This window comes from Dryas octopetala, chromosome 5 (genome assembly GCF_963921425.1).
Source record: "Dryas octopetala chromosome 5, drDryOcto1.1, whole genome shotgun sequence".
Lineage (NCBI taxonomy): Eukaryota > Viridiplantae > Streptophyta > Magnoliopsida > Rosales > Rosaceae > Dryas > Dryas octopetala.
Window position 1 is genome coordinate 7,760,159 of NC_141370.1, and position 14,951 is coordinate 7,775,109.

Here is a 14,951-nt window from a genome sequence, read left to right on the forward strand (position 1 = left end):
AATGTCTAAAATGTTCATGTTATATCATATTTCCGCTAATAATTTAAATTTAATTAATAATTTAGACCTAATTACAAAAATAATAAAAATACAGAACTAAAATTTTTAAAATTAAATTAAAGTGAAAACTTCGTCAAATACAGGTACAAAGATGCATTTGGCCTTTAAGTTTTAGGGGTGTGCCTTTTTTTGGTCGAATGGGCCTAAGAGTTTGAAAAAGTGGGTCATGCACTCGTGCAGTCGTGTCCTGAATCTCTCCCTCTCCCGATAGTTCAAAAAGAGGCTATATTTCCAAATTTCTCTTCTTCAACGAATATCTCTCTATAAAGTCTCTTTTTCTCGGGTTCTCTCGGACTCTCCTTTCCATGCAAACACTCTGATAGTCTGGTACATTGGTACTCTTCCCACATTGTACCCTTTTTCTCTGCTTCTCTCGTTTTCATTCTCTCTCTCTCTTTTTTTCGTTTTTCTTTTTATTGCGATGCAAACATATCAAAGCTGCTCATTCTGATGCTATTTACTTGTGTTTTCCATGTTACGGGTTTGTTGTGTAGATCGCCGTAAGTTGCTTTTCTGGGAAATTTACGAGGAGGAGAGATGTCGAAAGCTGGAGCATTGGATCTCGCATCGGGCCTTGGTGGAAAGATCGACAAAACCGATGTCCTCTCTGCTGTTGAAAAGTACTTCCATTCTCTCTCTCTAGAAAATGATCCAGTGAAACCGTTTCTCTCTCTAACATTGTCATTATTCAATCTATGATCATGATGTTTTGTTCCTTGAAGCTTCAGTCTCTGTTTCTTTCACAGAAATAGATGCTTGATGTTTTGATCTTTGTTTCTGTCCCTAGACTGATGTTTCACTGTGTTTCTCTCTCTAAAATAATTGTTTTGTGTGTTTCTCTCTCTAGATTAAGTCTTAATCTTTTTAATTCTTACTAATCCGTAAGTTTCTGGAGCTGTAAGCTTCGCTTAATATGTTGTTTAGAGAGTTATATTTTTTGGGTTTAGTAATTATTTAGTTCATGATTTTGTGAAAAAAGCAGTGTGATGTGGTTGATCTGGTTAATGGTGTATGCTATGGGAATGCTTGTTCAGTCACGTGAATTGTGGGGGAGTATGAGTTGGTGATGTCCCTGTATGGACCAGGGGGAGTGCACTCTGCCACAAATTATTTATCGGCCCCATTTCAAATTGGGTCCAAGCCTTCTTTTTTTTCGGGTACCCTAAAAAAATAAGGAAAATAAAATTGGGTTCTGGGAAATTTGCTTTTACTTTGATTTTTTACTTGGTAACTGGAGGAACTCCTGATTTGTTTGGGAATTTCACTGATAGTGAGAGTTTTAATGGTTTTCCCACAAAAGAGAGTGAGTGTTTGAATGGTGGTTGTCATTTTTATTCTCCTTTTTGGGTAGTTTCCTGTCAGATCTTGCTAACCAAAAAGAGTAAAGCTTTATTTGTTTTAAATGATGCAACAATGGAAATTTTGGTGACAGGAAACATTGAAATTTTAACTACCACTAGAAGGATTCAAGGATTTGAAATCTAGTTGGTTCAATTTTTTCAAATTATTAAAAGTAAGTTGTGAACGAATTTTTAATCTTCTTATCCTGCAAAGTCTATGGTAATGTGAATTCCAAGAAAAACATTTTGGATGAATGAATCTTGTGACCTGAGTTTTTGTAGATGTTATGGGATATGTGGTTATAAATTCAATTTATTGAACAATGGTTCAGGTATGAGAAGTATCATGTCTGTTATGGAGGCGAAGAGGAAGCGAGAAAATCTAACTATACTGACATGGTAAGAGAAACTCTTTTTCTAATCACTTGACTGTTGAAGATTGCCTTGTATATGAGGTTCACTTATTAATAAGCTATTCCATTCCCTTCTGGTTATACCTGACTTAAGAATCTGTTTTAACTGCCTCTGTTTTATCAGCTATATGTTCCTGATTGGGGTCATAGATTGCCTTGGGATTGTGTTTTCCTCAGTTGGTGATATTATCCACCATATATGTTAATTGTTCATGAAATATGCTGCATACTTGTATATCTAAATATATTACCTTCCCTGGTTGTGAATGCTTCAAGTTTTATATTGTACACACTCTTAATGAACTATTCTTGTCATATTAGATAAGGCATAGGATTGAAAAGATTCTAGAATTGTTAATACTCATCCATTTGGCCTCTAGGTTTCTGTGTTGTCTTATAAAGTCCACCTAGTTAATGTGACAAGAGAAGGGCAAGCTATGTGGCGAGCGCTATACAAGCTATTAACTTTATTGATTATTAGATACGTTGATTAATATGTGTATATGAGCAAGGTTGGCCTTTGTAATGTCTCTTTTGATTATGAAGGATTGATGACTCTTTGGTACCAATTTATCTAATGACCTTTTGGTTCAAGATCGGGAGTGGGCGTACTTACACTAAATTGGTTCGTGTGGGTTTCAGGTCAACAAATATTATGATCTTGTTACCAGCTTTTATGAGTATGGCTGGGGAGAGTCTTTCCATTTTGCACCCAGGTTCCTCTTTTTTCTTATCTTCACATTCAAGCAATGAAATATCGTCTCTTTACAAGAATTTCTGATAGATGTGTTTTTTTCTTGCAGATGGAATGGGGAGTCTCTTCGAGAGAGCATCAAGAGGCATGAGCACTTCCTTGCTTTACAACTAGGACTGAAACCTGGACAGAAAGTATGCCTTCTTAAGTTGACTTTTTAAAACATAGATTAGCGAGAGAGATATATTTTGGTTTTGGGTTCAAATTGTTGACTTGGTTTTTCATATTCTTTTTTGTGTAAGGTTTTGGATGTAGGTTGTGGAATTGGGGGACCACTTAGAGAAATATCTCGGTTCAGGTGAATGTCATTTCTCTTATTCATGTTTGGTTGAGGTGATTTTGCCTCATGTGGCTGTAATACTTGATTATCGGAAATGGCATATATGCAGACTTTGCTTTCAAGTTTCAACTTAAGATTAATTTTTCACATGTGTTTTTAGCTCCTTATCTGCTTTTGTTTCTTGATGAATATTTCAATTTGTTGCTGAGTTCTACCCAATGATATATAACTAATTTGGATTATTATATCATTAATATCATTCTTCCGACTGAGTACAACATAATTTAAGCATATGGTTGTTAATATCTGGGAAGAATCAAGTTGAAAACTCCTTGGCTGACATCCTTTTATGCTTATGGTTAATATGTAATTTATATAGGAAGATGATACTATTGTTATTAGTGCAAACACAGTTTATGCTGATGCCAAGTGTAAAATTGAAGGGTTTGTGATTTACTTGTTCAAGGAGGAAACTCTGGAAATTATTGTCAATAATTTTGTATATGGTGGTTTGTGCAGCTCAGCATCAATTACTGGGTTAAACAACAACGAATATCAGATAGCAAGAGGAAAGGTAGATGCATATTGACCAACGAGTTGCTTTGATTAATTGACAATAGTCAGCCTTGATTGTTTCTCAAGATAATCCATTGTTTAGTTGACAATTCTGAATTAATTGATGCAAATATAAAGTCCAGAAGATTTATTTTTATTTTTCAAATGATCTCTGGAATGATTCAGCTTCCAAGTGGCTTAACAGTTTCAAGCTTTTGTTGCTCCAGGTATTGAACCGTGGTGTAGGAGTGGACAAGACCTGCGACTTTGTTAAGGTTCGTAGTAATGTATATGAAGTTCATGTTCTTGTAGGATCCTCTATGCAGTACCCCCCAATCCTCTCACTAATATTCTGCAGCAATGACTTGGCGGAACATAAAAAACGGGTTTGTGTTATAGACCTCACTCTTTGAACCTGTTTCTAAATGATGCAGGCTGACTTCATGAACATACCTTTTCCTGAGAATACATTTGATTCAGTATATGCAATTGAAGCTACCTGCCATGCACCAGATGCAGTAAGTCAGTCTTGTTGCTTGGAAACTTCCAAATCTTTTGGCTAGCTCAATAATTTCTCACTGTTTTCTGTTGTCTTAACTTCTCTTTCTTCTCTGGATAGTATGGATGCTACAAAGAGATATTTAGAGTATTAAAACCTGGTCAACATTTTGCTGCATATGAGTGGTGCATGACTGATGCATTTGATCCTGATAACCAAGAACATCAAAAGATTAAGGTAAGAAAACCAGAAGCATAAATTTCAGCTGTTGATAGAAATTTTAATTTACTTATGAATGCATTCTAGATTGTGAATATACATAAAAGAATTTCATTGACACAGGCAGAAATTGAGATTGGTGATGGCCTCCCAAACATCAGAATGACACGAAAGTGCCTTGAAGCTTTGAAACAAGCAGGTTTTGAGGTCCGTAGGAGGTTTTACTTTCTTTCTGAAATCTGATACGAGAGATGGAAAATCTGATTGGCCTTAATGAATTTTTTATTTTCTCTTTTCCTTTTCATTGTGACCAAAGGTCATATGGGAGAAGGATTTTGCAGTGGACTCGCCTCTTCCTTGGTACTTGCCTTTGGACAAAAGTCGGATTTCACTGAGTAGTTTCCGTCTCACTGCTGTTGGGCGTTTTATTACTAAAAACATGGTATGATTCAACAAATATGACGATTATTCAATGAATTTGGAATCCACTTTCATGTGGTGCATGATTATGCGGCATAGTTAAAATTCCTCTATCACTATTGGAAGCAGTTGAGTAGTGCCAAGTTATGTTGTTTATGTAGGTCAAGGCTTTAGAGTTTGTTGGACTTGCACCACAAGGAAGCCAAAGAGTTCAAGATTTTCTAGAGAAAGCAGCTGAAGGGCTAGTTGAAGGTGGAAAGTAAGTGTTGTTTATTTTCAGTATGCTCATTATCTTCATAGATCTGAAACTTCATCCACCTCACATGGGCAAATTAATTTTGCTGAAATATGTGGTATCTTGTTTCTGCGATTCAAACATGAATCAACAGGCCACGAATTCATAATTATAGTTTTAGGCAGTCGCATTACATGGTTTCAAATCCAGCATTATGGTGGGTCCATAGGGTTTTCGTTTCACATTATTTTATTGTTTTCCTTTGTTTATGGAATATTGGAAACCAGAGCCATATGAATTCTCTCCTTGTAAACTGGAGTATAAGAAGTGGATAATACTGCATTTTGACAATTTTTTTCTTTCTTGATAATTGCTTTTCAGGAAGGAGATTTTCACACCAATGTATTTTTTCTTGGCTCGGAAGCCAGTTTCAGAGAGTCAGTAAATTGGTAGTGCAGACTAGTTAACCTGCTATTATGATTTTGGAATCTTCCTGGGAATTATGGAGAAGTGATATTAGAATTGGGCTGCTAGCTACTTCTTTGAGTTGCTTGTTTGTGCTTCGTTTTTCCTTTGAGCTTATTTATTTGCACCTTCATTCAGGGCTGGCCCTGTGTATTCTCAAAAATTTACTAAACGTGCAGTTCTCTGCCTTTTGTCAAATATTGAGCATCCATTTAATCCAATGGTTGAGAATACACAATGCAATTAGGATAAATTTTTTCTACCCAAAAGACCGAGAGGTCTTAGAGGAAAATAAATTCAAACTTCGGAATGTTAATTTTTATGAAAGGTAGTGTTATTAGGGTAGCAAGTGTTCACGAGAAAGGTAGTGTTAGTTTTTAGAAGACCAATGGTGCAAATTTTGTATTTTTAAGAGTTCAGGAGATTATCCTATGAATTTTTAAAGAATCCAAAGTATTTTAATTTTTTAGAAATAAATTTGGACTTCTTAAATTTTCTAGAAACTCTCAAAGGGCAAATTGATAATTTGACTCCATAGTAAATTACTATTAGTCAAGACGAGTCTGTAAGAATTTTCCGTGTATTTTTTGAGTCCGGAATTATTTTTAATTAATTTTCAAAGTTTGTTAAAATAGGAAAAGAGAAATAAAAAAATGGTTGTACATGTGGCCACTTTTGATTGGTTGGGCCTTGCCACTTAGCATGGTGAGGTGGCAAAAGCTTCCCCACCTAAGTTCTTCTCTATAAAAAGACCAAAAAACCTATGAGGATTTGGATGGAGGTGGTAACTTGCAAACAAAATTTAATTCAGGGGGTAACTTGCTTCAATTTTTAATTTATGTGGTAACATGCAAATCGAATCAAAGTTCGGATGGGTATCTTGCTAAAAAAAGCCTTAATAAAATGGTTAACAATTGATTTTAGTAGTTTATTAGATAAGGAGGTCCTTATTTTCCTAAAAATGATAATCATCACTTTTTTAGATAATTACTTTATATCTTAACTCAGACTCTTGATAATATTAATATAATAACATTATACATATATATATATATATTTTCTTATAGTTGTACATAATATTAATAGTTTAGTATTTATGGTACTACTAACATAATAGTATTATATAAATATATTAATGTAGTTATATTATATGCTCTAAAAGAAATGTAGTTATATTATATTATATATATATAACTATATAAGCATACTAATGCGGTTATATTACATATATATAATTAAATTTCGATAATTGTTTCGGTTATTTTCGATATATAATTCATTTTTTTCGGTAATAATTGATTCGGTTTATTTTGGTAATCGGTCGATTTACCAACTTTTTCGATTTTTACCAAAACCAAACTCAAATTTTTCAGTTTCCGATTTTTGAATTTAGAATTGTGAAAATCAGTTTACCAAACCAAAAAAATTTAATCAGTTCGGTAAAAACCAAACCAAAAAGCGGCCCTAGTATAGCTCATTAAGGGTATAAGTATAACCCATTGCGGAAATAACCTTAATTTAGGGATAGGAGTAATGAAAGTGTCATAATTACAGTAATTTAATGAATCCATGTAATTTAGGGATTTGTGGAAGTGAGAAATTTGAAAACAAACGTTAATTACATAATGACACAATTTGTGAATAGTATAAAATCAAAAGATAATGATTATAACACCCAATTTTGGGCTTGCGCTTCCTGTGCAGCCCTATTGATTTTTCTGTTTTCCTGTGCAGCCCAGTTGTCTCTTTGCCGGCCCATTTATTTTTCTTCCGGTCCACTGTTTTCTTTCAAATGCCATTTTTACCCTTACTGTTATAAATCGTTATTTTTGAATGCGCGGGATCATAGTTGCTCTGTGCCTCTGCTCGTAAAACTGAGCTTCGTTACTCGATCGATCAAGCTTGGGGTAGTCGATCTGGTATGGTTTTTGTCTCTGTCTCTCTCTGTCTCTCTCTCTCTCTCTCTCTTTATCTCTCTCTTTCTCTCTCTCGGTTTGTGCTTCATCTGGTATGGGTTTTGTATTGTTGTTTGATTTCAATTTCTGTATTTTTTGAATTTTAGATTGATTGATTGAAGATTTTCGATTCAGAATCTGTTTGTTTTTGGCTCTCTGTCTCTCGGTTTGTGCTTCATCTGGTATGGTTTTTGTATTGTTCTTTGATTTTTGATTTTTGTATGTATGGAATTTTACATCGATTGAAGATTTTTACGTTTAGAATCTGTTTGTTTTTTGTTTTGATTAATGATTTTAGGGTGTGGCTTTTGTTTTATTTTTTCATTGTGTTTGTTGTTGTTATTAGAATTGGTACTGTTTGAATTGTTATTGTTATTGTTACTGCATGTTCGTAACTTTTTAGTTTTGGTTATTTTTTTTGCTTTTTTAGGTATCATGGATTCAAATTTCGTTGCGAGGGTTATTTACTGTTCTCAGACTGTGGTTTTGCCACTGTCTGTTAGTTGGAGTTTTTGTGGTTTGTGCAATTTGATTTGCACAAAGTTTAGTATGTTGAAGATTGGTTCGTTTGTGTTGAAATATGTTCTTGGCGGTCAATCTGGATGTGTATTGGCAGATGATCAGGACTTGAAGATGTTGTTTACTTGTTTGTCATTATTCAATGCTCAAATAGTTGATATTTTTGTTACTGACAGTGGTTCTAGTAGCAATTCTTTGTGTTCTGCTGATAGTGGTGGGATTTCAACAAGTGATTCAGCAATTGTTGAAAATGATTATCTAGGGTGTTATAAGGCTGAGGCGGAGAAGGTTTATTTGACCAAGGCTTGGGAAGGGTATATTGAAGGTGTTGGTCAAAGATTTGAAGGTGGTGTCATTGAGTTTAGGGAGAAGTTGTGCAAGTATGCTATTGAGATGGGTTTTAAGTTTGTGTATATTAAAAATGAAAAAACTCGTGTGTATGCTGAGTGCTTTAAGAAGCTTTCTGATGGTTGTCATTGGCATGTAAAGGCGTATCTTTGTAGAGTCAATGGTTGTTTTTACATTAGGCATTTGGATAATGTTCACACATGTCGTGGTGTGATTCGGGAAACAAAGTCTGAAAGATTGGTTTCTCGTATTGTGAAAAGTATTGTCGTTGATGATATTAGGTCTAATCCTGGGAAGAGGCCAATTGATATTGTGAAAGACATTAAAAATAGCTATGGTTTAGATGTGTCATACCGTACTGCCTGGTATGCTAAGGAGTTGGCAAAAGATGTTGTTTATGGTGATGACAAGGAGTCATACAAGCAGCTTGTTTGGTATTTGAAATCTTTGGTATTGAGTAATGATGGTACTGTTGCGAAATTGCAAGTGGATGGTGAGACACAACGTTTTCAGAAGCTGTTTATCTGTTTTGGTGCTTGCAAGAAGGGATTCATGGCATGTAGGCCGATGCTTTTTCTTGATGGTACTTTTTTGAAAAACAAGTTCAAGGGCCAATTGCTTGCTGCTACTGGAAAGAACGGAAATGAAGGTAATTTATTTGCTTTTTAATGTGATTGTTTTTTGTGAATTTGTTTTGTTTTCATTGTGATTTGAAGTGTTAAAACTGTCTGATTTAATTGCTACTGTCAGTTAGTAGCTTTCTTATAATGCTTTGTTTTTGCAGGTTTCTATCCTCTTGCCTTTGGAATTGTGGATTCGGAGACTGAAGATAATTGGACGTGGTTCATGGAAAGGTTGGCTGATGTTTTGGTTCCTCAAAAGCGGATAGTTACTTTCATTACTGATCGGAATGCTGGTCTCATCAATGCTATTGCTACTGTTTTTCCGGGTTGGCCTCACAGTTTTTGTTTTCAGCATTTGAAACGTAACCTTGCAAATAGGTATCCGACAACACACAATAAGTATATGCGTGAGAGGGTTTTATTTTTGTTCATGTGTTGTGCTTATGCACGTACTGAGGAGGCATTTAACTTATCTGCTGGGAAGCTGGAGGCAGAGGGTGGTCGTCCTGCTATTGACTTTTTGGCAGAAGCACCATATGAAAAATGGTCTAATGCGTTTTTTAAAGGTAACAGGTATGGGGAAATGTGCAACAATGTGTCCGAGTCATTTAATTTTTGGATTTTGGAGCTGAGGTCCCTCCCCATTTTAGATATGATTGAAGGCATTAGAACCAAAGTGATGGAGAATATGGCAAATCGAAAAATAGAGGCAGAATCGTGGTCTACTGAGCTTTGTCCTAATTTGGAACTGAAGTTGAGAGAGAGATCCAAAGTTGGTTTGCACTGGAAGGTGATTCGATCTTCATCTCATGTCTACCAAGTTGAAGGGAAGGTGACTGTGTGTGTAGATTTGGAAAAGAAGACTTGTTCATGCCATGAGTGGCGTGTTTCAGGTTTCCCTTGTGCTCATGCTTTTGCTGCCATTCAGAGACATGGAGCTTCAATGTACAGTTTCATTGACAGTTATTTCAAGACGGAGTCTTTTAAGGGTTCTTATGAGTTTCCAATTTTTCCGGTTCCAAATATTTCTCAAGCATTATATGATTTTAGTCAAGATGCTATGATAGTTCAGCCTCCTATTACTAAGAGACCTTGTGGTAGGCCAAAGACAAAGAGGGCGAAGTCTATAGGTGAAGAAGCTGCTCGTGCCAGAAAGTGTAGTCGCTGCGGAAAACCTGATGGTCATAACCGGAAGACATGTAGAGAGCCAATTTAGTTTTATGGTTGCTCTAGGTTTTAGTAATAATGGTACTGCGTGACAGTTTATTGGTTTATAGGTTTTAAACAATTGAGGAAATTTTATGCATTGGCAATATGTGACTTGATTAATAGGAGCCCATTTGTAAATGATATTTTGGATAGATATTTTTTGTTACAGTTGCATAGTAACATTTTGTTACTATGTTGTTTTGGCTTTTGGAAATGATATTTTTTCATCTCTTAATTTTTGTTTATGTTACTCTTATGATTTTAAATTGTTGTGCTTGTTTTAATATGGTGGTTTGTGAAGTCCATGCATGTTTTGTGTTTCCCTTGTTACTGTTTTAATCACGTTTTTTGTTACTGCCTGGCAGTGGCAATTGCATATTGTTACTGCCTGGCAGTGGCAATTGCATATTGTTACTGCCTGGCAGTGGCAATCACATATTGTTACTGCCTGGCAGTGGCAATCACATATTGTTCCATCGTTTGGCAGTGTCAACCTGTTAAGCATTTTAAAATTCAATATAAAAAAGACAAAAGAGTTCAACATAGGAATAAAATTCTGCAATATGTTTGAAACAAAAATACATAAACTTGAATTTTAAAACATAAAAAAGCAGTAGGTAAAGTCCTTCTTCGGCACAGCACAGAGTGTGATCAGTCCTTCATCTGGATTTTCTTGAAGGATTGAAGTTGCTGCGAAGTCCAGCTTTGTTCATGGTTAATGAACCTTTCAATTACATTTGCTTTGAACTTTTGAATGTCCTTTTTTGTGATTTTGTTGTTATTCAGCTCTTCTTTTGAAACTTTGTCCATATAATACATGACAAAGACCCCACAATCCAATCTGCAAATTATAAAATTGAATGGCATCAGTTTAAGATTATTTTTTTAATAATTTTGTTGAAATTGATCTATATGCATATGGTAGACGACTTACGATGTCTCTGACTGCTGTGGACAAATTTTAGATTGGTGAAGTTCGTAGTCATTGCTGAAGTCTTTCAACCATCTGAGTGTTGCTTCATTGTCATCTGTGAGCTCAACTTCAGTGAATTTGAGCTCTCTTGCAGTGCTTCTTTTGTTTAGCTTTCTTCTTATTCTTGATTTTAGAATACTATCCGCTACTTCCTGCATGACATAGATCCAGCTGTCCACGCGCGCTTTCTGCATTTTAAAGTACATTGTTTTTAAAATTTAAACACATTTCATATCAATCTTTAAGTCCATAGAATTTAGTTTTATGAAATCTAAACACATTTCATACCAGTCTTTGGGCTTTTTTGTAGCATATATCCATCTCGATCCTTCTTTGCTTCATGGGGTTGAAGTGAAGCCAATTTCCCGCATCCTTGTCCATCACAAGTAGTGTGTGATGAAAAGCTTCAGAAGTGACCATTGGGATGAATATCTTGTCCGACTTCCCCAAGCAATTAAGGAGAGGTTCAAAAAGGAATTGTTCTATCCCCAACTGATCATCTTCTGCATCCTTAATCTGTTATTGAATTGTCACTGACTGTCAGTAACAATGATGAAGTCTTGGTTAATTTTGAGTAATGAAGTTTTAAATGAACTTACTGAAGCAAAGGTTGTGAGGAATGTTGACTTTGCAGGTGTTTCAGATTCTATTTTGTCCATTTCCTCTTGCAGTAGTTCTCCAAATGCATCAATCATCTGGTATGCAAGATTTAAACAATGTTAAGTAGTTTACAATAATTTTTACTCTTTAAATTAATTTGAGTTTGTGTAGAAATTGGTCTTACATTGTTTGTCACTGCATTGTCCATGATCAAGTTTAGAACATCTTGTCTAGAGACTGCACTGATTCCACCTTCTCCTTTCTGCCATAGTAAGGTGCTGCATAAACAGTATATTGTAGTCAGTAGCTTAAGCTATTGTTACTGCCTTGCAGTGGCAATCAGGTGTTTTAAAATTCAACATAAAAATGCAATAGTACCTGTGTGGGGCATTTGTCCAAAATTCAATTAGGAGTTGTTGAACTCTTTCATTCAATAATTTGAAGACCGGATACTTTGACCACTTTATGTTTTCGAGATTTGGTCTTTTTGCAGCTTGTTGTGTTAAGTCTGTATCACCTTCCTGGGTCAGGTCATCATCTTCTTGTGTCAGGTCCAGGTCCAAATCAAAGTTTGGTTGTTCACTTTTTCCTTTGCCTTTTTCAGCTCTTGTCATTATCTTTCTTGTTTTGTGTGGCAATTCTGGTACGTCTTTTCTTGCAGCTTTCTTCTTCTTCCTTGGTTCAAAGTTGTATTCATATATATCATCAACCTTCCTAACTCTGTCTTCTCTCTCCTTTAACCTTCCCAGCATTGAGTATTGTACAATTGCAAGGCAGGGAGAAGACTGTTCAGGTTGATTCTGTGCAGGTAGATTGGGAGTTAATTGAACTGATGCAGCATTCTCAAAGGCAAAAGATGGTGAAGGCTCATCTTGATGCTCAGAAGAGTCTTCAGCTGTATGCCCTTGTTGAGGAGTCCTTGCAGCTTGAGGCTCATGTTGATGCTCAAAAGAATCTTCAGCTGGATGCTCTCCTTCCATTTGCTCGTCTCTTTCAGGTGAGATAAGTGGGCCTGACCTTTGTGCTTGGCACTCAATGTTCCCACTGTTAACCAACTTCTCTATCATCTCTTTCTGTCTTGAAATTGTTTCTTTCAGCTTCTCAATCTCTTCAAAGAGTGATTTTGTTTTGGCCTCTTGGACTTGTTGTTCCTCTATATCACTTCTTCTCTTTTCTTTCTCTTCATTGAGTAATTGCTTAACTTTGTTGTTCATCATTTTCAATTTCTTATTTTCTTGGCTCAGTTCATAATTGTCACTCTTGAGTTTCCCAATTTCTTCCTTTGCAGTGAGAACCATTTGCCAATAACTAGCATTTTTCTCATCAAGTATGGCATTGTAAGTGGTGAGTTGTTTAATCAATTTTTTGCCAATGACTTCATCTTCATCTTCATTGTGATCTTCATCTTCATCTTCATTTACCACTAATGTCTTTAATTCCTTTATGACTTCTTCATAGATGTTACGGAATTCTTCCATGTCCTTCTTATTCCCCCTACTGATTTGCTCACTTTCAAAGCGGTCTAACTGCATGCATAAAAGAAAATGTTAGTGTTTGCCATATTGTTACTTTGATAAAGTGGCATTTTATTACAAACGGAAATGTGAAATTCCAGTTGTTACTACCTGGAAGTAACAATTAGAATCCCACATATTTGACAGTAGGAAATAGGCACACCCCAATATGAGAAATTCCAATTGTTACTAACTGGAAGTAACAATTAGAATCCCACATATTTGACAGTAGGAAATAGGCACACCCCAATATGTGAAATTCCAGTTGTTACTACCTGGAAGTAACAATTAGAATCCCACATATTTGACAGTAGGAAATAGGCACACCCCAATATGAGAAATTCCAATTGTTACTAACTGGAAGTAACAATTAGAAATATGCATAGGCAGTGGCAATTTCTGGTTTGCAGGTGTTTGTTATTGTCTAATAGTGGCAACTTATAGAACAAAAATGCACAATAAATATGCAGTGGCGTTTTGTTATTATTTTTGAATTCTTACCCAAGCTTCGAGTGACGGTGACGGTTCTACTTCCACTTCCTCCTCTTTGTGTTTTTTATCTAACCAATCTTGGAGTGTCGGTTGTGGATCTTTATCTTCTTCTGATTCTTCTGTGTCTCCTAGCCGGCATGTTTCCTCATTAGTTGGTTTCTCCCCTCTTTCTTCATCATCAAACATGTTCTTCACAATTTAAAGTGAAGATTGTTAGTGTTTTGGTTTTGAAAATAGTTACTAGTATAAAGTAACTATATTTTGTTTTGCTTTTTTACCTCAAAGTCTTCAAGTGTGTAATGTTTCAACTTGAGATTGAGATCATCCAGATCCCATTTGACTATGCCAGGAGTTTCCTCCTCTCTGCCCTTGATTGGATTAATGATGTTTGTCTTTTTGCATATCCAATACTGGAATTCATCAAAGAGAAAAATCGTACAAAAATGGTTAAACATAGTGTCTAAAATAATACATTCATATTTAATGAATTCAGTTTAGTGCTTACCAGTATGGCAACAACACAACCAGCCATTGATTTACTGTCTTTGCACAATGATTTGTGCAAGTAATCATGCACTCCCTTTGCCCATGCTTTATGTACCATTCCATCCAAGTCTTCAGCATGCTTGACCAAGTCCCAAGCAAGGTGGTATCCAGAGTTTGGGAATAGGAAAGTAGCCAACAAGTACAAAATTATCAGACGTACAACATCGTCACTGTTGTCTTTCAGTCTTCTCTTCCTTGAAGTTTTCTGATTCCCTGCTGGTGTCTGAGGTTGTTTTCCTTCCTCTACTGCTTTATAGAGAGCATTTTGCACTGAGGTTCTATTTATCCTTTGTTCATCATCCTTAAAGTGATCTGTAATGAACTTGGATTTCTTGAAACCTTTTTTTGTCAAAACAACTTCATTTCCCAATTCTGGCAGCCCAAATAAATCAGCAATGTCACTTGTTGTAAGTTCTACTTCCTTGTTACCAAAATGGAACTTCTCTGTTTCCTTGTTGTATGCTTGGATGAAGAATCCAACACCGTCATCTGATTTCACAGGGTTGCTTCCCATCATTTCATTACGAAATGCATTTATAAGTGGCCAAAAAGGTGTTTTTTGTAGCTTTTCGTATGCCTTGGGAGTCAGGTCATCTTTAATTTTGTCCATAGCACTTTGGAATGCAACCATGTTGCACCTGTACTGAATTTTTCCGGACTGTTTTGGTATAATGGTTTTTTCTTGTGCACTTGTTGTTGCCCTTCTTGTGGCCATTTTCTTTGAATCCTGCAATAAAGCAGATAGTTAGTACCAAATGTGAGATTCCAATTGTTACTACCAGCCAGTAACAATTCCACTTCCTCCACTTTTCAGTTCTAAGTATCCTCACTGTTTTCCCTCAGTAACAATTCAAATGCAACACTGTTTTTAAGTCTAACCAAATGCCCCAGTCTGCAATAAAGCAGATAGTTACTACCAAATGTGAGATTCC

At 35.7% G+C, this 14,951-nt stretch overlaps 2 protein-coding genes across 4 annotated transcripts; both read left to right on the forward strand.

Annotated features, from left to right (window-relative positions):
* The first annotated feature begins 245 nt into the window (after positions 1-245).
* LOC147283939 (cycloartenol-C-24-methyltransferase-like) lies at positions 246-5,461 on the forward strand. 3 transcript variants are annotated; one of them, XM_086243202.1, is made up of 14 exons: positions 246-395; positions 555-680; positions 1,733-1,799; positions 2,456-2,529; positions 2,617-2,701; positions 2,810-2,865; positions 3,367-3,421; positions 3,630-3,677; positions 3,837-3,920; positions 4,022-4,138; positions 4,244-4,327; positions 4,437-4,562; positions 4,702-4,799; positions 5,157-5,461. In XM_086243202.1, exons 2-14 carry the CDS (start codon positions 598-600, stop codon positions 5,218-5,220), a joined length of 1,041 nt encoding a protein of 346 aa, XP_086099328.1. In that variant the 5' UTR covers positions 246-395; positions 555-597; the 3' UTR covers positions 5,221-5,461. The 3 variants fall into 3 exon arrangements, with proteins under 3 accessions (XP_086099328.1, XP_086099329.1, XP_086099330.1); XM_086243203.1 differs by lacking the exons at positions 246-395; positions 555-680 and adding an exon at positions 1,237-1,407; XM_086243204.1 differs by lacking the exons at positions 246-395; positions 555-680 and adding an exon at positions 1,425-1,620.
* Positions 5,462-7,630: 2,169 nt separating this feature from the next.
* LOC147283940 (uncharacterized) lies at positions 7,631-10,036 on the forward strand. Its single transcript, XM_086245623.1, has 2 exons — positions 7,631-8,711; positions 8,847-10,036. The coding sequence occupies exons 1-2, from the start codon at positions 7,631-7,633 to the stop codon at positions 9,899-9,901; spliced, it is 2,136 nt and encodes a 711-aa protein (XP_086101749.1). The 3' UTR covers positions 9,902-10,036.
* The last annotated feature ends 4,915 nt before the right edge of the window (positions 10,037-14,951 follow it).

Bases quoted from the DNA above. Each gene is read 5' to 3' on its own strand.
- LOC147283940 (XM_086245623.1), top strand. From the start codon at position 7,631: ATGGATTCAAATTTCGTTGCGAGGGTTATTTACTGTTCTCAGACTGTG. The intron at 8,712-8,846 runs GTAATTTATTTG...TTGTTTTTGCAG, and splicing joins TGGAAAGAACGGAAATGAAG to GTTTCTATCCTCTTGCCTTT.
- LOC147283939 (XM_086243202.1), top strand. From the start codon at position 598: ATGTCGAAAGCTGGAGCATTGGATCTCGCATCGGGCCTTGGTGGAAAG. The intron at 1,800-2,455 runs GTAAGAGAAACT...TGTGGGTTTCAG, and splicing joins AATCTAACTATACTGACATG to GTCAACAAATATTATGATCT. The intron at 2,530-2,616 runs GTTCCTCTTTTT...TTTTTCTTGCAG, and splicing joins TCTTTCCATTTTGCACCCAG to ATGGAATGGGGAGTCTCTTC.